The sequence below is a fragment of the Octopus sinensis genome, linkage group LG2 (genome assembly GCF_006345805.1).
Source record: "Octopus sinensis linkage group LG2, ASM634580v1, whole genome shotgun sequence".
Classification (NCBI taxonomy): Eukaryota; Metazoa; Mollusca; class Cephalopoda; order Octopoda; family Octopodidae; genus Octopus; species Octopus sinensis.
The window spans coordinates 196,899,761-196,925,973 of record NC_042998.1 but is presented as its reverse complement, the minus strand read 5'-3'; the positions used below and the strand labels follow the sequence as shown (position 1 = coordinate 196,925,973).

Sequence of the window (26,213 nt, the reverse complement as noted above, 5' to 3'; positions counted from 1 at the left end):
AAGCACCATCCGTCCGTGGCCGTTTGCCAGCTCCGTCTGGCACCTGTGCGGGTGGCACGTAAAAAGCACCCACTACACTCACGGAGTGGTTGGCGTTAGGAAGGGCATCCAGCCGTAGAAACACTGCCAGATCAGACTGGAGCCTGATGCAGCCTTCTGGCTTCACAGACCCCAGTTGAACCGTCCAACCCATGGAAAGTGGACGCTAAATGATGATGATGATATATATAGAATAATCGAACATGAACAATAGCAAAACAACAAGAGGACATGAACATGGAATGTATAAGTTCAATGCTTGGTAAAGGTGGGAAACGATATAGATATATATATATCATCATCATCATGATCGTTTAACGTCTGCTTTCCACAGATGAGTGTGTGTGTGAGTGGGTGGTGTGCTGAAAAGTTCCTGGCTTTGGGTAAAAGAAACTACAAGAGGATCAGTTAATCTTGGTTTCATTCAACATAATCCCCTTCTCAGAGTCATACATTCATTGCAGCAGTCCTTCCAGTTTTTCTAAGCCCTGTAAAAGAACTTGGAAAGTTGGGCCTGCAACCAGGCCTTTTGCAACACCCTTAAGGCCAGGAACTTTTCAGCACCCCCACATGTATATATGTATGTATATATATATATATATATATATATATATATATATATTTCTTTACTACCCACAAGGGGCTAAACACAGAGGGGACAAACAAGGACAGACAAACGGATTAAGTCGATTACATTGCCCCCCCCCCCCCCCCCCAGTGCGTAACTGGTACTTTATTTATCGACCCCGAAAGGATGAAAGACAAAGTTGACCTCAGCGGAATTTGAACTCAGAACGTAGCAGCAGAGGAAATACGGCTACGCATTTTGCCCGGCGTGCTAACGTTTCTGCCAGCTCGCCGCCTTAATATTAATATATATATATATATATATACACACACACACACACACATAGTTCGGTTCTTCCTGTTTTTAGGTGTATACATGTATGATGTATATATATCTGTGTATGTGTGCACGTCCATTCACACTCACACATGCATGCATACATACATACATGTCTATATTTTTCTTTATAACCTTATGACTTTCACACCCCAGACAGGTGACCTAGATATATAATTTAAAAAGATGAGAAATATCTCTTTGTCTCTGTTGTGCGTGTATGAATGCGTCCGGCTGCATCTTTGGGCAAATTCCAAAGTAACAGGTTACTAGATCAGTTAAAGTAAATTTTATATATATATATATAGCAGGTGTGAATATATATATATATATATATATATATAATATATATATATATAATATATATATATATATATATATATATATATATAATATATATATATATATATATAATATATATAAATATATATATATATATAATATATATATATATATATATATATATATATATATATATATATATATATAATATATATATATATATATATATAATATATATATATATATATATATAGCAGGTGTGAATCTCTCTCTCTCTCTCTCTCTCTATATATATATATTATATATATATATATATATATAATATATATATATATTCACACCTACTTCGTTAAGCTGTTTAATTAAGTTAGCAGAACAAGGAAGTGTGTGTGTGTATATATACATCATATGTTTAGAAGCATTCTTTTTTGTATGTATATGTATATACACACATACGCACATATACATATATATACACCTGTGTTCGTGTTTGCACATGCATTTGATTCTTTATAATCTAAAAGTTATGGTGCACCTGAGCACTGTATACAATAATTTCATTGTTATTTTTTAAATAATTTTTGTTTTAATACACTCCCATTTGTAACAAGATATATCTCGTTTGTTACCCTGACATAAAGCAAGAACCACTTCCTGTTTCACACCAGAGTGCTTGTGATTGAATCTGAAATCACAACAAGGCACAGTAAACTTTTTAAGGAGTTTACGGCTTTCTCCAAGTCCACAAAAGCTAAGTAAAGGGGTTTATCTTTAGCCAGGTATTTCTCCTGCAATTGTCGAACCAGGAATATGGCATATGTGGTGCTTCTACCCGGAACAAAACCCGAACTGCATCTCAACCAAACTGACTTTCTCCCTAATTAGTTGGGCTGTGATCCTCTCCGTGACCTTCATTACCTGATCCAACTGCTTGATACCTCTGTAATTTGTGATCAGTCCCACTACACAACACCTTGGTTGTCTTTCACCACGGAAGTGTGAATGGATTTTGTTATATGGAAATTGTATGGAAGCCTTTGAGTGCTTTTGGCAAAAATACACTTTGTTACAAGCATTTCATCTTGGTATTGAGATTGTTGATACTCAGTTGATGTTTTCTATCCTAACAAGCTGAATATCTTTTTGCATGAAAATGCAGAGGCACAGGAGTGGCTGTGTGGTAAGTAGCTTGCTTACCAACCACATGTTTCCGGGTTCAGTCCCACTGCGTGGCATCTTGGGCAAGTGTCTTCTGCTATAGCCCCGGGCCGATCAATGCCTTGTGAGTTGATTTGGTAGACGGAAACTGAAAGAAGCCTGTCGTATATATGTGTATATATATATATATATATAAGTGTGTGTGTATATGTTTGTATGTCTGTGTTTGTCCCCCTAGCATTGCTTGACAACCGATGCTGGTGTGTTTACGTCCCCGTCACTTAGCAGTTCGGCAAAAGAGACCGATAGAATAAGTACTGGGCTTACAAAAGAGAATAAGTCCCGGGGTCGATTTGCTCGACTAAAGGCGGTGCTCCAGCATGGCCGCAGTCAAATGACTGAAACAAGTAAAAGAGTAAAAGAGTAGGTGTTATGTAAAAATAACCCAGAACAAGTAGCACCAGGCACATGGGTTGTGTTTTTATACCATTGAACAGAAATGCATTTGAGCAATGTGCAAAAACCTTGTGTACAAAACACAGAACTGGAATTAGAAATACAAGGAATGTGGAGAATATTGGCAACATTTGTGTCTATTATAATAGGAATTGTGGGTAATATTGGTACAGAAACACCACCAAAATAATTTTAACACTTTCCTTATTACACATGATATATATATATATATTCTTTTATTCTTTAACTTGTTTCAGTCATTTGACTGTGGCCATGCTGGAGCACCGCCTTTAGTCAAGCAAATCGATCCCAGGACTTATTCATTGTAAGCCTAGAACTTATTCTATCGGTCTCTTTGGCCAAACAAGCTAAGTTATGGGAATGTAAACACACCAGCATCGGTTGTCAAGCGATGTTGGGGGGACAAAGACAGACGCACAAACATATACATACACATACATACATACATATATATATATATATACATACAACAGCAAAAAACGAAAGAGTAAAAAGATCGTATAGAGTGCGAATGCTCAAGATACAAGAGTAGAGAAAGTGCCAACAACTGATGAAGGGTCGTTCATCTTTATGTCGTTTGTCTTGTTTTCCATTTGTGTCTTTTGTTGTTTGAAAAAGTAGTTCATATTCCATGTACTCGTACTTCGTATTTTATGTTGTACACGTTTCGTAACGTCCTATGCCTACATATGCATATATATATATATATATATATATAACCTGGAAATCGTGATACACAGATATTGCTTCGAGCTGAGTGGGGGTCCTAGATTCCCTTGTTCGAAAATATAAAGACACAGATCGTGTCGTATAGATGTATGTACATATATGTATGTATATATGCATATATATATATACACATACATACATATATAGACATACATATATATACACACACATATATATATATTATATATATATATATATATATATATATATATATATTATATATATATACATACATACATATATACATACATACATATATACACATACATATATATATAGACATATATATTACATATATATATATATATATATATATATATATATATGTACTAACAGCTAAGCCCAGTTTCACCAGTCGGTTTGGATGATGTGGCTGTAAAACCTGCTCTGTGTAAGCATTCGACTTGTTGGGCACATTAAAAAACAATTTTAGAATGACTATTTTCTCTCAGAATGCTAAAAAATAATTGACCAATAAAAAATACCAACCAAGATTCAACCAAATCAAAAAATAAACCCAAATACTAAGTGAACAAAGATGAACCATCCCACTTCCATTGTGTATGCACATGCACACATACATACACACACACACACATTCACATACCCCCTTTTTACATACACATATATTCACACAGAGTTGAAACGCTGTTTGATTTATTTTTTCAGTGTACAATTTTCATCATCCCACTACCAAGTATGATATCACCCCTTCTTTCCTTATTCATCTATCACCCTTTCCTTTCTCATTCATAAACACAAAAGTATTATTATAATAGATTATCTCAGTAACCATGGGAGCTATGAAAAAATACATCACCACCAGATCATTCTACACATGTGTAATTTTTCGTGCAATTCCACCCAGCTGTTTGACTGTGAATCCCAAACAAGAAAGAATCGCTCATGTCAAATTTATATATATACATGTATGTATGCATGTATATATGAGATAATAGTTTCACTTTACAAGTTTCAGTATTAATAATGAAACTATTAAACTGGAAGTTTCTCACATTCCAATAGAGATGTTACGGAGTAAAGATTGTTTGCCAACATAACATGGCAGTCCTGGTTTAGGACAAATGTTGCTGTAATTTAGCCCCTGGAGACATCGTCTCCAACTGGCTATACAACACGATCCGTGCCCTTATATTTTTGAACAAGGGAATCTAGCACCCCCACTCAGCTCAGAACAATATCTGTGTATCGCGATTTCCGGGTTATTTCCCTTCATCAGCACAGAATAATTGTTCGGTTAATTAGTCTGTGCTGATGAGGAGAAATAACCCAGAAATCGCAATACACAGATATTGTTTTGAGCTGAGTGGGGGGTGCTAGATTCCCTTGTTTGAAAATATAAGGCTACAGATTGTGTCATATAGCCAGCTGGAGATGATGTCTCCTGGGGCTAAATTACAGCAACTTTCGTCCTAAACCAGGACTGCTATGTTATGTTGGCAAACGATCTTTATTCCAAAGTACTGTTGGTGAATATCTCTCATTGTGAGATTTAAAAATAGTAATTTTCTAAGAGATGTTATGGTTTCACTTTTGACACGTAATACTAAAATAGTGTAAGAGATAAGAGATTGCTCCGGGCTTGCATTAGGTAAGAAGTTAAAAAATTTTTTGCCCTATGACACTCCATGGACCGTAAGTAAGGCATGTGTAAAATTTGAATGAAATCAGTTGGGTAGTTCTTGAGTTTTAGTGATGCACACATACAGACACAGACAGACAGACAAACATTCTCAGTTTTTTTTATATCATCATCATCATCATCGTTTAACGTCCGCTTTCCATGCTGGCATGGGTTGGACGATTTTGACTGAGGGCTGGCGAACCAGATGGCTGCAGCAGGCTCCAATCTTGATCTGGCAGAGTTTCTACAGCTGGATGCCCTTCCTAATGCCAACCACTCTGAGAGCATAGTGGGTGGTTTTTACGTGCCACTGGCACGGGGCCAGTCAGGCGGTACTGGCAACGACCTCGCTCAAATCTTTTACCCATGCCACCGGCACAGGTGCCAGTATGGCGATGCTGGTAACGATCACGCTCGAATGGTGTCTTTTATGTGCCACCGGCATAGAGGTCAGATAGCCACTCTGGCAATGATCATGCTCAGATGGTGCTCTTAATACCCTACAAGCATGGGGCTCGAGTGCCAGTAGGGTGATGCTGGTAACGATCATGCTCGAATGGTGCCTTTTAAGTGCCACTGGCATGGAAGCCAGGTGGACAGAATGGTGTGAAGGAAAGATAAGTTGATGATGAGGGGCCAGAATATATTCACTAGGCAGCATGTCCAAGAGAGTATGCAACCACAGAAAATCTGTCTCGGTAAACCCCCTCTGAATCATGAAAAAGTGGCCAGTAAATGATAATGATATGTACGAGGGGTTGCTGAAAGGTCCTGGCTTTGGGTATGAGAAAATACAGGAGGATCAGTTAATTATGATTTTATTCAACATGTTCCCCTCACAGATTCACACACAAATTGCAGTGGTCTTTCAGTTTTTTCTAAGCCCTGTAAAACTCAGAAGCTTGAATCTCCAACCAGGCCTTTCACAATAGTCTTAAAGCTAGGAACTTTCCAGTACCTCTTCATAAACACACACACTGATGTAATTCATGTATAATATATATATTTAGTCCTTATATCTCTCTATATATATAAATGGCAAAATGTCTGTGTGTGTGTGTATCCTTTATACAAATCCACAATTTTTCAGTGAGAGGGCTCACACTTTCTATGGTTATTCAAAACTGTGAAGATCATTTCATTTCCCCAGTTACCACTGAAAGCCATTTAAAAAAATCGATAAACCAACCCCTTATGTTTTAGGTAACAAAAGTCTTTAATACAAGGGACGTAACTCCAGCAGTTTAATCTAAAGATATTAAACCATAACTAGGGAAATAACTCTTTAAAACTCTGCATTTCCCTCCCTTTGTTATGTATCACACCTCAATACTGTACCAGACCAATTTATCCAATTTATGACCGGAACTGTCCCGGATTTCTGGATTTTACAGTTTCCCAGAGAATTTCTAAACGTTTGCTTAAAATCTCTATATCTATAAATGGCAAAATGTCTGTTTTTTGATTGGACGGAGATAATTTCACACCTGACAGTTGGATGCGCGTGCGCTTTTGCAGACAGTCTGTATGACTCTGCACATTTTTGTGTTTTGTGAAGACGCATTATTATGTGTTTTGGCTTTCAAACGTGCACGCTTTTTTGATTTGAGAAATGCAGGGAATTAGACCCAATGAATGACAAGAGATAGGGATTTTCATGAAAGACCAAATATGGTTGACTAGCACTAGACCCGACAACGCCGGGTCATAGTGCTAGTACTTATATAATGCATGTATATAAACTATCTATCAACTTGATATTTTCCATGAGGTTTGTGATATAATGTTTGCAGCGATAGAAGCAATAATGCCAGCAAAGCACCTGTACAGTTGCAACACAGTTACAACAATGACAGCATCAATAACACATTGTTCATTTAAACCAAGATTTCATCAGTGCTTCTCTTTAACTCCATCATTTTCTTTTCTTCCAGGTTTGCCCATCTCAACTCCGGCCACAACCGTGAACAAAGTCTGTGCTTCTGGTATGAAGTCTGTTATGTTGGCTGCCCAGAGTTTAATGTGTGGACACCAGGTAGGGTTCGGAGTTTGTAAGTTACACATCTGATGATGTTACTATTGTAGTAATGATGTGTTTATGTATCTACAAAAAATAGATTTCTCTAAGATGATAGACCTAAGGGAGTTGAAGAACTTGTCTAACCACCTTAATGCTAACAACCTTAATGCTACATTAATCATTGTATTGATTACAAATGGTGTTGATTACTGCTACTACTACTACAACCACTGCTGCTACTAGATGTTTTTATTATAGGTGCAGGTGTGGCTGTGTGGTCAGAAGATTGCTTCCCGACCAAATGGTTTCAGGTTCAGTCCCATTGCATGTCACCTTGGACAAGTGTCTTCTACTGTAGCCCCAGGCCAACCAAAACCTTGTGAGTGGATTTGGTACATGGAAAGAAACCTGAGCTCATTTGTGTGTGTGTGAGAGAAAGAGAGTGACTGCCCCCCCCCCCCCGCCTTGACATTGTATGATAGTTGTAAATGAGTGTCACCATCATACAAGCAGTGTCCTTCATTTGGAGTTTGGTTCACCAGACCTCAGTCAAATCATCCAACCCATGCTAGCATGGAAAGTGGGTGTTAAATGATGATGATGATGATGTCTGGGCATTGAGAAATATCACCTTACTTGGCAATAGGTGAAGATTGGTGATGGGAAGAGAATTTGGCCATAGAAAATCTGCCTTATGCAAGCAGGGAAAATGGACATTATAAACAGTGGTGATGATGATATCTTAAGGTATTTGATATCAGAATCAGTTGAGAGCCAAACAAAATGTATTGTGGGATTAACTAAAGCCCATAATACATTTTGTTTGGTTGTCAACTTAGATTCTATGTTCAAATCATGGTAGGATTAGTTTCCTATATTAAATTGTTAGGAAAATTATCAAAGAAAGTAATGACTTATATAACGGAATTATATTAGGCCTTGACACATTATCAGTCACGTTTCCACTCACTGATAACACACTGTGCCCTATTTCTATTGTAATGCCAACAAAGATCTGGTTGTTTTCTTAGTGTGTTCAAAAACCAAAATATTGTGCCTGGTTTAGATATCATATTTCTAAAAGAACTCACATCTCTAAACATTTGGTGCCCTCATTGCATCTCTTGAACATTTGCTGCCCATGTGTGAGCTGACAAGGCACCACCACCACCACATCAAGTGGTTTGTTTGGTAGAATCATTAGAGCATTGGAAAAAAACACAGTATTTCTTTCGACTCTTTACATTCAGAGTTCAAATCTCTTTGTCTTCTACTTTCTTGAGTCAATAAAAGAAAATACAAGTACTTTGGTCTATGATATTAACTAGCCCCCATCCCCCAATTTGCTTACCCTGTACCTAAATCAGTTGTTATTATTATTATTATTATTGTTATCTTTTTTTTCTTCTTCTTTCAAATTTGCTTCCATTTCTTGCCGAGTGTCTTCCCGACTCCTAGGGCAAAGAAACTCATAGTATACATTGGTAGGCCATTAAACTAAACTCACTAGTTCGTTCATTTTTTTTTAAGTTAAATTAAAATTCATGGGTAGTAATAGTTCTCTTATTATTATTATTATTATTATTATTATTATTATTATTATTACTACTATTACTATAATTATTATTATTATTATTACTATTACTATATTATTATTATTATTATTATTATTATTATTATTATTATTATTACTGTTATTATTATTATTACTATTATTATTATTATTATTATTATCATTATTATTATTATTATTCGATTGCAATAGATATTTTATTGGTTGAATGATATTTCAACAGCAAGCCTGTCTTTGTCACATTAAAAACGAAAAAGTGATAAAATTTCAAAATTATAGAAATTCAAATCTAAATTATGAACAAGAGCAATCGGCATCTACATGTTGATATTTGATGTTGTAAGACTGTCCGCTATAACTTTTTCGTGTTTGCATATTTCCAGAAATGATAAACGACTTTTGTTTTTCAGCACAAAAAAACAAGTTTTTTTTAACTGACAGAAATGTTGATTTCTCATTTTCTGATTCATATTGGAATTTCTATAATTTTGAATTTTTATCACTTTTCATTTTGAACTCAACAGAGACAGGCTTGCTGTCGAAATATCGTTCAACCAATAACATATCTATTGCAATCACATCGTGCTCTTCGTCTTGTCTGTTTACCTTTGTGAAGAGCTATGCCAAACCTTTTAGAATATTATTATTATTATTGAGTTAGAGAGCAGTGCATGCCATCAAAGTGACACTGGGGTACAAATATACGAAGCCCAATATACCCATCATGACTACCCGTCTGATAAGGGTACACCAGGCACATGCATCACAACCATATGTGCGCGACATGGTGATCTCATATCAAGATAAACAGCACATGACCTTGCAGGTGGGGCCCAGTTAGAATTTTCTTCAGGTTGAGTAGCCCATCCCACTCAAAAGGTCCCTGAATAAGGGTTGTATTATTATTATTATTATTATTATTACTATTATTATTTTTATTATTATTATTATTACTATTATTATTGAGTGAGAGAGCAGTTCATGCCATCAAAGTGACACTGGGGTAAAATATACGAAGCCCAATATACCCATCATGACTACCCGTCTGATAAGGGTACACCAGGCACATGCATCACAACCATATGTGCGCGACATGGTGATCTCATATCAAGATAAACAGCACATGACCTTACAGGTGGGGCCCAGTTAGAATTTTCTTCTGGTCGAGTAACCCATCCTGCTCAAAAGGTCCCTGAGTAAGGGTTGTTTAAGGATGTTGAACAAAACACCCATGTTTCCAGAGGTGAATTATTCAAACCCCAAAGAATCCCTCTCAACACATGGCTATGATGCTCCCCCACTACTTCTGCTTGTGATCAGAGATGCACATATCGTCAGCCACTAAGGGACTTACTCAACTGGCTATGGTCAAACAACTGACAAGCAAATCTGTGGTACTGAGCAGATTATTTGCTGTAGCCCATCTTTTATACCAAGACAAAACAATGTACATGATAACACTTCCAATCAGTTAAGATCAGAAGCCATGAGAGCCACTGCCTGGTACTGCATCAGGGCATTATTATTATTATTATTATTATTATTATTATATTATTATTATTATCATTATTATTATTATTTTAGTCAAGTTCTAGAGATTATCTTAGTGGCAACACCTTTTCTTAGTATTTGAGGTCTTGTTTCAGTTTAAGAAATCAGGATTTTTATAAAGAAAAATTGTTTTCATTTTCTTTAGGATGTCATGGTTGCTGGTGGAATGGAAAGTATGTCGAATGTACCACTTTATATGCTACGATCTGGCACTCCTTATGGAGGGGTTAAGCTCATAGTAAGTCACCAAATATTTCTTTGTCTTTTCCCAGTATCATTTACCTTTACATGACACTCCTAATAAGGCTTTGTTCATACCACTTTCACTTACCTCTACACTAGCTACCATCTCTTATTCTAACTTGACCATAGGCGCAGGAGTGGCTGTGTGGTAAGTAGCTTGCTAACCAGCCACATGGTTCCGGGTTCAGTCCCATTGACCAAATGGTTTCAGGTTCAGTCCCATTGCACGTCACATTGGACAAGTGTCTTCTACTGTAGCCCCAGGCCAACCAAAACCTTGTGAGTGGATTTGGTACATGGAAAGAAACCTGGGCCCATTTGTGTGTGTGTGAGAGAGAGTGACTGTGCCCCCCCCCCCCCGGCCTTGACATTGCATGATAGTTGTAAATGAGTGTCACCATCATGCAAGACACTTGGGCAAGTGTCTTCTGCTATAGCCCCGGGCCGACCAATGCCTTGTGAGTGGATTTGGTAGACGGAAACTGAAAGAAGCCTGTCGTATATATGTATATATATATGTGTGTATGTGTTTGTCCCCCTAGCATTGCTTGACAACCGATGCTGGTGTGTTTACGTCCCCGTCACTTAGCGGTTCGGCAAAAGAAACCGATAGAATAAGTACTGGGCTTACAAAGAATAAGCCCTGGAGTCGATTTGCTCGACTAAAGGCGGTGCTCCAGCATGGCCGCAGTCAAATGACTGAAACAAGTAAAAAAAAATAAGTGTATACCACTCTGTAGTCACCCTCTGTTACCATCACTCGTCCATAGTATAATGACTTACTTTTACTTAGCTACCATCCACTGCCATCTCTTGTCCTCATCACCATCGTCTATCTCTACTGTAGCTATTTTCTTCATTTGAAGTAAAACTCATATTTCGGAGGATTTTGCCCAATAAACTAAGTACTAGTAAAATAATCACTAACTAGTCATACCTGTGCCGGTGGCACGTAAAAAGCACCATCCGAACGTGACCAATGCCAGCGCCGCCTTGGGATCTTTTCAGTTTGAACAGCAGTTTTTTTTACCGGTGTCATATGAAATTGTCACCCATAATTATGACCCTAGTATCGATCTATTGCATTTCAATCTGTTTTAGGGTTAGGGTTAGGGGTGGGGGGAAGGGTATCTTTTTTTCTTCAGAAATGTAAATAAACCCAATCTGTTTCTTAAACGAGGGACATATTCATACAGCACAGAATGTTTTCACCTCAATAGACGTCATTGATTGGTTGAAATTGCAGAAATTGAAGAAAAAAAACAACAAATATTTTACAAACTATAGAATTTCTCAATAAAGCCAAGAGAAAAGGATGTTTTATAAACACATTCCACCAATATACGAAGTTTAAAAGTGTTTAGTTACATGGACATTATTTTAAAAAACTACCGTTCAAACCGAAAAGATCCTCGCCTTGACTGGCTTCTGTGCCAGTGACATGTAAAAAGCACCCACTACACTCATGGAGTGGTTGGTGTTAGGAAGGGCATCCAGCTGTAGAAACACTGCCAGATCAGACTGGAGCCTGGTGCAGCCTCCTGGCTTCACAGACTCTGGTCGAACCGTCCAATCCGTGCTAGCACGGAAAACGGGCGTTAAACGTTGAAGATGATGATGATAGGTTAAGTACTCTCTCTCTTAACATACAATAGAAGGTACCTCCGATTAATGATGGAAGGTCCACACAGCTGAATTTCTCTCAATCATATGTATGGCCACACTTGCCATATCTTTGATCATAGGTCTACAGGTCAGGGAAGAACTGGGGCTAAATGTCAGCAGCACTCTGAATAACAAGATCGGTTTGGTTGGGATCCAATCAGTGCACAATTCACCATGGTTTATTGCCCCACTGCCTCAATCATTGGAAGAGCAGATGAAGTCATATGCTTTTAACGTAACTATGCCTTGAGGTCTAACCAAGTTGGTAGAAGACAAGATAAGTATTGATAAATAAATTAAGAGCAAATGTACTGAATGGTGAATGCAAAAGATTCTCAATTTGCTGAAATTGCCCTTTTAGTTGGGGATAGAAAATAATGACTGGTTTATTGTTAGAGGCTCTCAAAAGAAAAAGGGGAGGTAATTTCAAGAAATTAAGACATATTTCAATATTACTGGACCTCGTCAGCAAAATATAGTCTACTCGAGAGCTTTTATCAAATATATATTACATCTATCACTACACACCACATATATATTATAAGTCCTAATTTCTTTTCAACATAACTACATCTTTAAAGTCAAACTCTCACGATTAAGCTCCTGATGGGGTCTGTAGATTTGAATTGTTTCAAACTGTAATGAGGTTTGATGCCTTATTTAGCATGATCCTTCTCTTAGTTTGATCTCTCTTTCAGTTTGATCCCTTGTTCAATTTGATCCTTCTCTTAGTTTGATCTCTCTTTCAGTTTGATCCCTTGTTCAATTTGATTCTTCTCTTAGTTTATGTTATTTATGCAATTTCTGTTTCACTTTAACTTTTCTGTTTTGTATTTTCTAGGATGGAATTGTTTTTGATGGATTAACTGATGCCTATGATCACATCCATATGGTAAGTCACAGCTTAAATATTGATTTTCGAATTTCAGTACAAGACCAGCAAGTTCAGAGGAGGGGGTTAAGTTGATTACATTGGTGCCAGTGCTCAACTGGGACTCTTTTTATCAACCCTGAAAGGATGAAATCAAAGTTTACCTTGACAGAATTTGAATTCAGAATGTGAAGACAGACAAAATGCTGCTAAGCATTTTACCTTGCATGCTAACATTTTCTGCCAGTTCACTGCCTTAACCCTTTTGATACCAACCCGGCTGAAACTGGCTCTTGCTCTGTAGCATAAATGTCTTGTTTTCACAATTTATGTTCCCAACACTAGCTGAGATAACCGAGTTATTTTACTAAATTATTTATTATATTTAAAATTAATTGAAAGAAACACAGAGCATCTCAAAATAAATACGGTAACAAAAGGGTTAAAGCATAGGTTAAATATTAAGCCCTATCTCTGTCTGAATATAAATTCCTCTTACATTTTTCACAGAGACCTACCTTGTTCATGCTCAACCTTTCCAGCTTCCACCAAAAATATAGATCCTCTAAGTGCAAGAGAAACTCATAGAAAACATTGCAAGGTAGCAAAATCAGCTGAGTCACATTCAATAACCCCAAGACAGTAGCTTAAACATCTCAAGGAACTGTCTTACAATTAGAGAGCTTCTGCATAGTCACTCAAAGTGCTAGAATTAGCAGCTAAATTCCCATGAACTTATACACCATGGTCTTAACTCCTTTGGTATCGACCCACTTGTTAATGTTTTTGGTTCCATGATACAAACTTCCTATTTTAAGGGGATCTAAATTAAAATCTCTCATTCAAATCATCATCATCATCGTTTAACATCCGTTTTCGATGCTAGCATGGGTTGGACGGTTCGATCAGGGTCTGGGAAGCCAGGAGGCTGCACCAGGCTCCAGTCTGATCTGGCAGAGTTTCTACAGCTGGATGCCCTTCCTAATGCCAACCACTCCAAGAGTGTAGTGGGTGCTTTTTACATGCCACTGGCACTGGTGCCAGGGGAGGCTGGCAACGGCCACGATCGGTTAGTGCTTTTTACGTGCCACCGTCATGGAAGCCAATCAAGGCGGCGCTGGCATCGGCCACTAATTTATGTTCCAAACACAAACTTAATAATGACAAGGCAATTTACTAAATTCTTTATTTTCAAAATTATTTGAAATAAAAGCAGAGTATCGCAACAGAAATATAGAAACAAAAGGGAGAAACATATTAGATAATGCAGTGTTCTAAATACCCTTTAAAATATGTATGGCTACAGATGAAATGCCTTTAATTATAAGTTTGCAGGAACAGGATGATCAGAGTCTAAACTTATTACTATTCTATATTCCTTCTCCTTACTCAGCTGAAATTTTCATTACGACCATACTGCCTTCATACAGCTGAAATTGTGCCCAAAATGCTGGGGGATTCTTTTAGGTGACATTTTTCATTAATTTCAGGCCTGGTGCCCATAGTAGATAGGATTATTAGATAAAGTTGCCATTCATACATGCTTCGCATTTACTAACAGATTTGGATCACTCTGTGTGTATGTGTTGGTGTATGTATGTAGTGTATGTTTATGTATATTTTTATGTATACTTTTGTGCATTTTCAATCTGTGTGTGTAGGAAAGCTTTTAGCTCCTGCAAGAAAAGTCCCACTTCCAAGTCCCACCTCCACTTCCCAGCTGGCGCAAACGCACGGGCGGGCAGCTGAAGACCTGAGCAACGATGATAAAGGAGGACCTCTCCAAACTCTCAGGTCCACAGGTGGTCGGTCTGTGCAGATTTAACCATGAATGGTTCGCTATCTCCAGTGACCTCGCACAGGACCGTCGAGCGTGGGGTGCCATGGTTCGTAATGCCGTCAGGACCAGAGAAGAAACCGGCTCAACCCACCCTGGGTGAATGCCGTCGTAAGTAAGTACTTCCAAGAAAGAAGACATGACAGAAAGGACTACTGCCAGATTCCAGAAGAGTTATTCAGAACTTGTTTCCCGGGGGTCACCAAGTTGGGGTGGGAAGGATATTGATACCAACATGGACTGGCAACAGAAGCTGCAAATGCAATTAGTGGTCGTTCTCCCATTTAAACATCAGCAGTGTGTGACTTTGTCTGTGGTTGTGCATTGGTGCATGTCCGGGTATGTAATATGTGTGATTGTGTGTGTGAGAGTGGCTTTATGCTTGTGTGAAGACCTGTTGGGGCAAGTGAAATCAGAATCGAAATTGAACCAATCCTATGACTGGCACCCGGCAGATGCCAGGACCCCTGGACTGGAGATACGTAAAAAGCACTATCCGAATCGTGGCTGATGCCAGCGCCGCCTCAACTGGCTTCCATGTCGGTGGCACGTAAAAAGCACCATCCGAATTGTAGCCGAAGCCAGTGCCGCCTCGACTGGCTTCCGTGCAGGTGGCACGTAAAATGCACCATCCGAATCGTGGCCGAAGCCAGTGCCGCCTCGACTGGCTTCTGTGCAGGTGGCACGTAAAATGCACCAATCTGACCGTGGCCGATGCCAGCCTCGCCTGGCACCAGTGCAGGTGGCACGTAAAAAGTACCCACTACACTCACGGAGTGGTTGGCGTTAGGAAGGGCATCCAGCTGTAGAAACATTGCCAGATAAGACCGGAGCCTGGTGCAGCCTCCTGGCTTCCCAGATCCCCAGTCGAACCGTCCAACCCATGCTAGCATGGAGAACGGACGTTAAACGATGATGATGATGATGTGTGTGTATTTGGGTGTCTGCATGGGTTGTATGTGTTGTATGAGATCAGTCTTAAGCTCAGCAGTTGAATAAGAGAGGCATTACTTATGTCCGTGTCAGTTGTTATTTTTCAATCGTTGACTTCCTTTGTAGGGAAACTGTGCTGAAGACACTGCTAAAAAATATGACATCTCACGTACAGAGCAAGATGAACATGCTGTCATGAGTTACAAACGTAGTCAGAAGGCTTTTCACGAGGGTGTCTTGGCAGCCGAAATTACACCTGTTCAGATACCAAAGAAAAAAGGTATGACATAATTATTCTCTGTTAAGCTACTTCACCCTTCACACCCATCGGATTAATTGATTACACCATTGCCCAATGAGACTATCATACTACACCCTTCACAACATGTCCTGTCTATCGCACTACATATATCCTCACTACCACACTAACTACACAACACGTCCTACCTACCACATTACACTACCACACGTGTACTATGACACAACAGCACAACACAAGATACCACGACTACCACATTGCATCCTGCACAACATATCCTCACATATCCTTAGTACAATCGTTTAACGTCCGTTTTCCATGCTACCATGGGTTGGACGGTTCGAAGCCAAGAGGCCACACCAAGCTCCAGTCTGATCTGGCAGAGTTTCTACAGCTGGGTGCCCTTCCTAACACCAACCACTCCGAGTGTAGTGGGTGCTTTCTATGTCCCACCGGCACAGGTGCCAGGGGAGGCTGGCAACGGCCACAATCAGTTGGCGCTTTTTACGTGCCACCGGCAGGGAAGCCAGTCAAGGTGGCACTGGCATCGGCCACGTTTGGATAATGCTTTTTACGTGCCACCAGCACAGGTATCTATCTATCTATCTATCTATCTATCTCTCTCTCTCTATATATATATATTGTGAAGTATATTTGTTTCATAATTTAGCCAAAGGATGGATAATGCTCATGATATCTGGAGTTGCCTCAGTCATGTAGAAAGATGTGGTTTGCTGCCTTCTGACTTGATTCACACTTCCTCCCTGCTCCCAGAGACACTAACTAGGTCCTCTTCCAAGATTTCTGCTCAACAGCAACCTTACACTACAAAATACACTTGTACATCCTACCTCCAAGGGACATGGAATTATCCAGTAAAACTCAAAGCCAAGAACACTCCAAGGCCTTGAACAGGTTTTTTTTTTATAGGAATACATTCAATATTATTGACTTATTCTTAACCTCCACCTCTTCCAGATTCAATGCTACACCACCACCACCACACAATTTATACCCCCTCTAGGAACACCAAACTTTTGCTTCCAAATCTTTTATTTCACCATTGATAAATAAATTTCCTTCGTTTACCAGGAGAAGCAGTAACCATATCTGAAGATGAAGAGTTACATAAAATGAAACTAGACAAAGTGCCCAGTCTCAGACCAGTGTTCCAAAAGGCAGAAGGTAAACTTTACTTACACCATATATATATAGGCGTAGGAGTGGCTGTTTGGTAAGTAGCTTACTTACCAACCACATGGTGCCGGGTTCAGTTCCACTGCATGGCACGTTGGGCAAGTGTCTTCTACTATAGCCTCGGGCTGACCAAAGTCTTGTGAGTGGATTTGGTAGATGGAAACTGAAAGAAGCCCATCGTATATATGTGTATGTATGTTTGTGTGTCTGTGTTTGTCCCACCAACATCGCTTGACAACCGATGCTGGTGCGAATACGTCCCCATAACTTGGCGGTTCGGCAAAAGCAACTGATAGAATAAGTACTAGGCTTACAAAGAATAAGTCCTGGGGTCGATTTGTTCGACTAAAAGGCAGTGCTCCAGCATGGCCACAGTCACATGACTGAAACAAGTAAAAGAGTATGCAATGTATATGACCATTTATCAAGAATACTGATGATGCTATTTTAACAGTATCAGTAGTACTACTAACACTGTACATGACCAGTGTATTAACAATACCGATGGCTCTGCACTAATACTGCAGATATCAACTATATTAACACTGCACATGACACTGTATTAGCATTGCAGATGACACTATACAAGTGACAAGGTTGCCCAGTGGAATAGCACTGTAGATCAGAGCTGCTCAAAGTGGTGGTCCATGGACTGGCACCAGTCTGCGAGCCATCAGCTGCCAGTACAAGGTGAGTTTCCAGAAAAGAAAGAAACATTATAAAAAGCTTATGTAATATTGTATTATTTGTTTACAAAATAAATATAAGACAAAACAAATTGTCAACTTTTATTATATTCATTAATTATATTGTGCGGAAGGTGTTTATAAGCCATTTAAGAAACACACAAAAGCCGTTAGATTCACTTCAACATTTAAGTTTAATTTGCCAAAATATTTTCGTTGCTTTGAGATCTCGACCTGTTCACTGACAAAATTCCGAAATGCAGCACGGAGTTTTGTCAGTGAACAGGTCGCGGTCTTAAAGCGACGAAAATATTTTGACAAATTAAACTTAAATGTTGAAGTGAATCTAACGGTTTTTGTGTGTTTCTTAAATGGCTTAGAAACATCTTCCATGCTACGATTGTTTTCGTTCCAGCACACGATGTCAGATCAGGTCACTCGCTATGCAAGTACATCTCCGTAATTATTTATATTGTTTCCGGTATAAATTAATATTACTTAGAAATATTACTGGTCCCTGGCACATTGCAAAAAAAAAAACTGCCAGTACACCACATCAGATAGTTTGAGAAGGACTGCTGTAGATAACACTGTATAAGCAATGCAAATGCCTATTGTACTAGCACTGCAGTTGACAATCTGTTAACATTGTTGAAGACACTGACCTCAGTGTGTAAGCACTGTAAATGTCACTGTTTTAACATTGCATATGATTACTGTGTTTATAACGCAAATAACTATTGTTTTAAAAGTACAGAGGACTTTTGACTATTAATACTCCTGGTAACCACTGTATTGATACAGTTCCTGGGAGCCACTGTATTAGCACTTCAGATGATAGAGTGTTAGTAGTGCAGATAACAATATGTTAGTACTGTTTTTTTACCTTAAATTAGCGTTGTGGATGTTAAACTAATTCTTCTAATGATATTAGTTCTACTGCATATAACACTGTACTGCTACTCTTAACCCTTTAGTATTTAAACCGGCCATATCCGGCCAAAATAGTTGATCTGTTTTATGTTCAAACTGACCAGATCCAGGCTCTCACACCTACCCCACAATGTTATTCTACATTAAGTAATTACACCATCAAGATCTTGAAGATATGAGATAATGCATGATTAATTCAAATAAATGGGAATCAATAAGCATTATGTTTGATAGGATAATCTGAACACTAAATGGTTAAACACTGCCATATTGGTACTCTCTCTAACATTGTTTTTCTCCTCAGGTACCGTGACTGTAGCTAACTCCAGCAAATTAGATGATGGTGCTGCTGCTATGGTTCTCATGACAGCACAGGCAGCCGACAGGTTAAAGGTGAAACCACTGGCTCGAATTGTTGGTAAGACTTTCTTCTTTCACTAACATCTCCTCGTTATTGTTGTCATGATTATCGTTTAGCCCCAAGTCAACCCAGATCCAACAAGCTCATCACCAAATTTATTCTGATCATGACCATTCCACATTTTTGTATAGAATGAATGAATGGCGGCGAGCTGGCAGAAACATTAGCACGCCAGGTGAAATGCGTAGCCATATTTCGTCTGCTGTTATGTTCTAAGTTCAAATTCGGCTGAGGTCGACTTTGCCTTTCGTCCTTTCAGGGTCGAATCATTAAGTACCAGTTACGCACTGGGGTCGAATCATTAAGTACCAGTTACGCACTGGGGTCGATATAATCGACTTAATCCTTTTGTCTGACCTTGTTTGTCCCTTCTGTGTTTAGCCCCTTGTGGGTAGTAAACAAATAGGTATGATGCTCATAATGTTAGGGCTTTAGGTTGCATTTGTGGAAAAGAGGTTGGTCCTATACATCAAATCAAGAGTGTCATAAACAGTACAATTTATCTGGAGATCCTGTGGAACACTTTGCATGTAACACACCTTCCACTTTAGAATGATAGTGCACGCATCCCCTTCTGGTATTGGCACTAGGGAAATAGCGTTGTACCCTATAAGAGGAAAGGGTCCTCACTATTCTCTTGCCTCTGTTCCTTCAGGGAAAACATACCAAGAAGGTAATAAAAGAAAAAGTAATGATAATGTAATATATATATATATATTATATATATATATATATAATATATATATATATATAGGCGTAGGAGTGGCTGTTTGGTAAGTAGCTCGCTTACCAACCACATGGTTCCTGGTTCAGTCCCACTGCATGGCACCTCGGGCCGACCAAAGCCTTTTGAATGGATTTGGCAAAGCCTGTCGTATATATGTGTGTGTGTGTGTGTGTATATATATATATATATATATATATATATATATATATATATATATATGTATGTGTGTGTATATGTTTGTGTGTCTGTGTTTGTTCCCCCCAACATTGCTTGACAACCGATGCTGGTGTGTTTACATTCCTGTAACTTAGCAGTTCGGCAAAAGCGACCGATAGAATAAGTACTGGGCTTACAAAGAATAAGTCCTGGGGTCGATTTTCTTGACTAAAGGTGGTGCTCCAGCATGGCCACAGTCAAAATGACTGAAAGAAGTGAAAGAGTAATAGAGTAATATATAAAAGAGTAAAACATCAACAGAAAGACGACAAAAGAACGCAGAAACATCATGCACAAGACTTGGTCATGCTCACCCCTTATCTACACACACACACACAAAGAGTTTACTTCTGCAAAGCACCTATCTATCAAATACCATTCACAAGGCATTGGTCAGCTTGGGGCTGGCTAAGGCAGAAGTCACTTATTAGAGTAGTATTGAACTTGGGCAACATGACCATAAAGCAAATGTCTCAGCCATGTTCCTATGGTTCTTGTTTTGTTGTTGTTGTTGTTATTGTTGCTATGTATGACCGATGTATATTGATATCAACACAGAATATCTCATTGGCTCAAATTATCCCTATACATTCAGGTTTTGCTGATGCTGCCAAGAACCCAATTGATTTCCCAACAGCCCCAGCTGTGGCCATGGAGAAGGTAACATTTTTGACTCATTCACTTCATAATTGAGGTTTCATCTTCAGATTAACCCTTTAGTTTTTAAACTGCCCCTGTAAGACCTAGACATTTCACCTGTTTTATGTTCACACTGGCCAGATCTGACCTTTCACACCTATCCTACAATGTCATTCTAAAAAAATAAGCAATCATATTATTGAAATCTTAGTTACAATGTGGCACATAAAAGGGCACCTGTGCCAGTGGCATGTGTAAAAAGATTCAAGCGAGGTCATTGCCGCCTGACTGGCCCCTGTGCCATGGCACATAAAAGGGCACCATTTGAGCATGATCATTACCAATGTCGCCTTACTGGCACCTGTGCCGGTGGCATGTGTAAAAAGATTCGAGCGAGGTCATTGCCAGTACCGCCTGACTGGCCCCTGTGCCGTGGTACGTAAAAGGGCACCATTTAAGCATGATCATTACCGTCACCTTACTGGCACCTGTGCCAATGGCATGTGTAAAAAGATTCAAGTGAGGTCATTGCCAGTACCGCCTGACTGGCCCCTGTGCCGGTGGCACGTAAAAAGCACCCACTACACTCTCGGAGTGGTTGGCGTTAGGAAGGGCATCCAGCTGTAGAAACTCTGCCAGATCAAGACTGGAGCCTGGTGCAGCCATCTGGTTCGCCAGCCCTCAGTCAAAATCGTCCAACCCATGCTAGCATGGAAAGCGAATGTTAAACAATGATGATGATGAGATAATGCATAATTAATTCAAGCCAATTTGCATAAATAAGCATTGCATTTGACACAGTAATCTGAATGCTAAGCAGTTAAATTTCTCTTCTATCAACAATGAGGACATAACCATACCCCTAACCTTGTACATAGACCAACCACGATCACCTTTCCACAACACTATTCCCATCCTGTTGCAGACAGACTCTTATAATAATGAAAGTGATAAGGAAGTCATCATCATCAGTTTATTAACGTCAGCTTTTCCATGCTCACACAGCTTCATGGAACTTGTTGAAGCAAGATTTTTCTATGACCAGATGCCCTTCCTGTCACCAACCCACACCTGTTTCCAAATAAGGTTATGCCTCCTGGTGCTAGACCTGTTTTCATGGAACATTAGAAATGATGGATACCCGTTATATGACTGCTGCTTGTTTACGATTATCATGTGATGTCAAGACAAGGAGACACCTGCACACACACATACACACACACACACACACATGCATGCAATGGACTTCTTTCGGTCTCCTTCTACTAAATCCCTTTGGTCAACCTGGGTCTATAGTAGAAGACACTTGCTCAAGATGTCATACATTGGGACTAAATCTGAAACCATGTACTTGAGAAGCAAACTTCTTAACCATACATCATCATCAACATTTAACGTCCGCTTTCCATGCTGGCATGGGTTGGACAATTTGACTAAGGTCTGGCGAACCAGATGGCTGCACCAGGCTCCAATCTTGATCTGGCAGAGTTTATACAGCTGGATGCCCTTCCTAACACCAACCACTCTGAGAGTGTAGTGGGTGCTTTTACGTGCCACCGGCACAGGGCCAGTCAGGCAGTACTGGCAATGATCTCACTCGAATGGTGTCTTTTACGTGCCACCGGCACAGAGGCCAACTAAAACTTAGTTCCAAACCTGACTTTGCTGATCCCATCATTGAACCTGTGGCTGGTTCTATCATTAACTGACTCCCAACTTGAACCAATGACTGGTCCCATTATTAATTCCCTCACTTGTAAACATTTTGTTTTTTAGTATTTTACATATTTGGAAGCTGCTGAACTAGTGACCACATAATGATCAGTTCAAAATATAAAAGTTTCAACCATTGTATTGTGTAATGAGGCAATACACAACTTTGTTTATTTCAGTCTAACAGGATCCACGACAATTTTATATTTGAGTGTAACAGATGTCAAAAAATATTCATGAATCTAAATGTACAAAAGCCATTCCACCATTTTTGTGTAGAGCAAAGATCAGAAAATAGATACCACACTCACACAATAGATCATCATCATCATCATCATCGTTTAACGTCCGTTTTCCGTGCTAGCATGTTTTGGACCGTTTGACCGGGGTCTGGGAAGCCAAGAGGCTGCACCAGGCTCCAGTGTTTCTACAGCTGGATGCCCTTCCTAATGCCAACCACTCCATGAGTGTAGTGGGTGCTTTTTACGTGCCGCTGGCACAGGTGCCAGGGGAGGCTGGCAGCGGCCACGATTGGTTGGTGCTTTTTACGTGCCACCAGCACAGAAACCAGTCAAGGCGGCGCTGGTATCGACCACGTTCGGATTGTGCTTTTTACATTCCACTGGCACAGGGATCACAACTAAAATTTCCATTTGATATTTATTTTGATGTTGATGTACTTGGCTCAATAGGTCTCCTCAAGCACAGCAGTCTCCTTTATATAACTCCTTTATATGTCTCCTTCATATTTCTGCTACCCACTCATTGAAGAATTAGTAGCAGAATCTGTTTTCAACAATGGAAACAATTGAAGCAATCAATACCTTGCCCAGAGACAATACAATAGCTAAAATTTGAATCAGTTTGATCTCTGGTCATGAGGTTGTCTTATTTCTGAATATATATGTAGGACAAGGCTTGATTTGAAATGACAACCTTCATTTCTAAATTATAAATAATAATATTTTTATTCAGCAAGTCATAACAGGACCATTTGACCTCCGTAGTGACATTATTGTCTATTATTTAGAAACCAAAGTTTCTAGTCTAGATCAAGTCTGGGATAATGCACAACATCAAAGAATGAGACACCTTGAGGATAATCAGAGATCAAACTGGTCGAATGTAGGTGTAAATAATGAAAACTTGTTTGTGTTTAAAGATGACTTTAACAGAATGAAAAATTATAATCTAACACCTGTGCCAGTGGCACATAAAAAGAACCATCCGTACGTGGCCGATGCCAGTGCCGCCTTGACTGGCTTCTGTGCCGGTGGAACGTAAAAAGCACCAACCGATTGTGGCTGTTGCCAGCCTCGCCTGGCACCTGTGTTGGTGGCACATAAAAAGCACCCACTACACTCATGGAGTGGTTGGCATTAGGAAGGGTATCCAGCTGTAGAAACACTGCCAGATCAGACTGGAGCCTGGGGCAGCCTCTTGGCTTCCCACACCCCGGTTGAACCGTCCAACCCATTCTAGCATGGAAAACGGACGTTAAACGATGCTGATGATGAAATGGCAAATTATCTCAAACATTTTTGATATTAAGACAATAGTAAGATTTGAACTTATGATCCTGTGGTCAGTAGGCCAGTAGGCTTAATTTTGTAAATTTATTGTTTTGTTTTTCAGCTTTTGGCTCAGTTTGGTAAGAATGTATCTGACATATCAATGTGGGAAATAAACGAAGCATTCAGTGTGGTTGTATTGGCCTGCAACAAATTGATGGGTCTTGATCCGGCCAAAGTGAACATTCATGGTGGTGCCGTTAGTTTGGGCCACCCAATCGGGTAAGAGACACACTTTTCTTTCTTCTTCACCCTCACAATTTATTTACCACACAAATTGACCCTCATATGTTGCCTTTAGAGATACTCTTAAGAGTGAAAGTTCTTGTTGATGTACGTTCTCCTTGTTCTCTTTGATATGTCAACAGTTTAGGCGCAGGAGTGGCTGTGTGGTAAGTAGCTTGCTAACCAACCACATGGTCCCAGGTTCAGTCCCACTGCGTGGCATCTTGGGCAAGTGTCTTCTGCTATAGCCCCAGGCCGACCAATGCCTTGTGAGTGGATTTGGTAGACGGAAACTGAAAGAAGCCTGTCGTATATATGTGTATATATATATGTGTGTGTATGTGTTTGTGTGTCTGTGTTTGTCCCCCTAGCATTGCTTGACAACCGATGCTGGTGTGTTTACGTCCCCGTCACTTAGCGGTTCGGCAAAGGAGACCGATAGAATAAGTACTGGGCTTACAAAGAATAAGTCCCGGGGTCGATTTGCTCGACTAAAGGCAGTGCTCCAGCATGGCCGCAGTCAAATGACTGAAACAAGTAAAAGAGAGAAAAAGAGAGAGAGAGTTTCATTTGTCTTTTGTTTTATTAGTCCACCTAAGAATCAAGGAATCGGTCCATAGTCTTTTTAGTTCTTCTGTATGGATGAAGCTTATTTAAGTTTCCTTTATACAGAGTGTAAGTTTGATGAGAATATTTATAATGTATTCTCACTCTGTGCAGTGCATTCGCTGTAGATAATGTATCATCCTTTTGGGGTTGATAAAAAAAGTACCAGTTGAACACTAGGGTCAATGTAGCCAACTTCCTCTTCAAAACTACTGGCCTTCTGCTAAAATTAAAATGAAATTGAGTGGTTGTATAAAGTCAACATAATGTGACAGTCCCATAAAGGGAATTACACCACCGCTATTTAGCCCTAGGAAGCATTGACGCTTCCTGTCGGCTTTGAGACATTTCCTGTGTCCTTATATTTGCAAAGGGGGAGGCAAGCACCCCCAACAGCTAGGACTAGCAACCTGAAGATATGCATGTTTCTGGGTCTTACCCGTCATCAGTCCAGGGTAGCGAGTCCCCGCTAGCGGTGATACTTGCCAGGCCTTCGCAAATATATCTCGCTCCACCACCGCTCATGTCTCTTTGAGACATTTAGAAATTCAATATTTCTAATTAAAATGAAATTATTATTGTTATTGTTACTATTACTATTATTAATAATAATAATAATAATAATAATAATAATAAAGATGGGGAGCTGGCAGAATTGTTAGCACACTGGACGAAATGTTTAGCAGTATTTCACCTGTCGCTATGTTCTGAGTTCAAATTCTGCCATGGTTGACTTTGCCTTTCGTCCTTTCAGAGTCGATAAATTAAGTACCAGTGATACGCTGCGGTTGATGTAATCAACTCATCCCCTCCCCCAAAATGGCTGCCTTTGCAGCAAAATTTGAAACCATCATCATCATTTAGCGTCTGCTTTCCATGCTAGCATGGGTTGGACGGTTCAACTGGGGTCTGGGAAGCTAGAAGGCTGCACCAGGCCTGGTCTGATCTGGCAATGTTTCTACAGCTGGATGCCCTTCCTAACTCCGTGAGTGTAATGGGTGCTTTTTACGTGCCACCGGCACAGCTGCCAGACAGGGCTGGCAAACAACCACGGTCGGATGGTGCTTTTTACGTGCTGGGTCCTAGATTGACA

General features: G+C 39.6%; 1 protein-coding gene across 2 annotated transcripts in view; it reads left to right on the top strand.

Annotated features, from left to right (window-relative positions):
• The window catches only part of LOC115223262 (acetyl-CoA acetyltransferase, mitochondrial), an 86,542-nt gene that overhangs the window by 58,888 nt on the left and 1,441 nt on the right, over window positions 1–26,213 (top strand). For both annotated transcript variants that reach the window (XR_004997954.1, XM_029793768.2), the window contains exons 5-12: window positions 7,169–7,269; window positions 10,524–10,616; window positions 13,128–13,178; window positions 16,054–16,207; window positions 17,279–17,371; window positions 19,307–19,420; window positions 20,962–21,026; window positions 24,354–24,511. Coding sequence is in view for 1 of the 2 variants with exons in the window: in XM_029793768.2 (XP_029649628.1) it covers window positions 7,169–7,269; window positions 10,524–10,616; window positions 13,128–13,178; window positions 16,054–16,207; window positions 17,279–17,371; window positions 19,307–19,420; window positions 20,962–21,026; window positions 24,354–24,511 (829 nt within the window). In the remaining variant the exon portion in view is untranslated. The remainder of the gene's footprint in view (window positions 1–7,168; window positions 7,270–10,523; window positions 10,617–13,127; window positions 13,179–16,053; window positions 16,208–17,278; window positions 17,372–19,306; window positions 19,421–20,961; window positions 21,027–24,353; window positions 24,512–26,213) is intronic.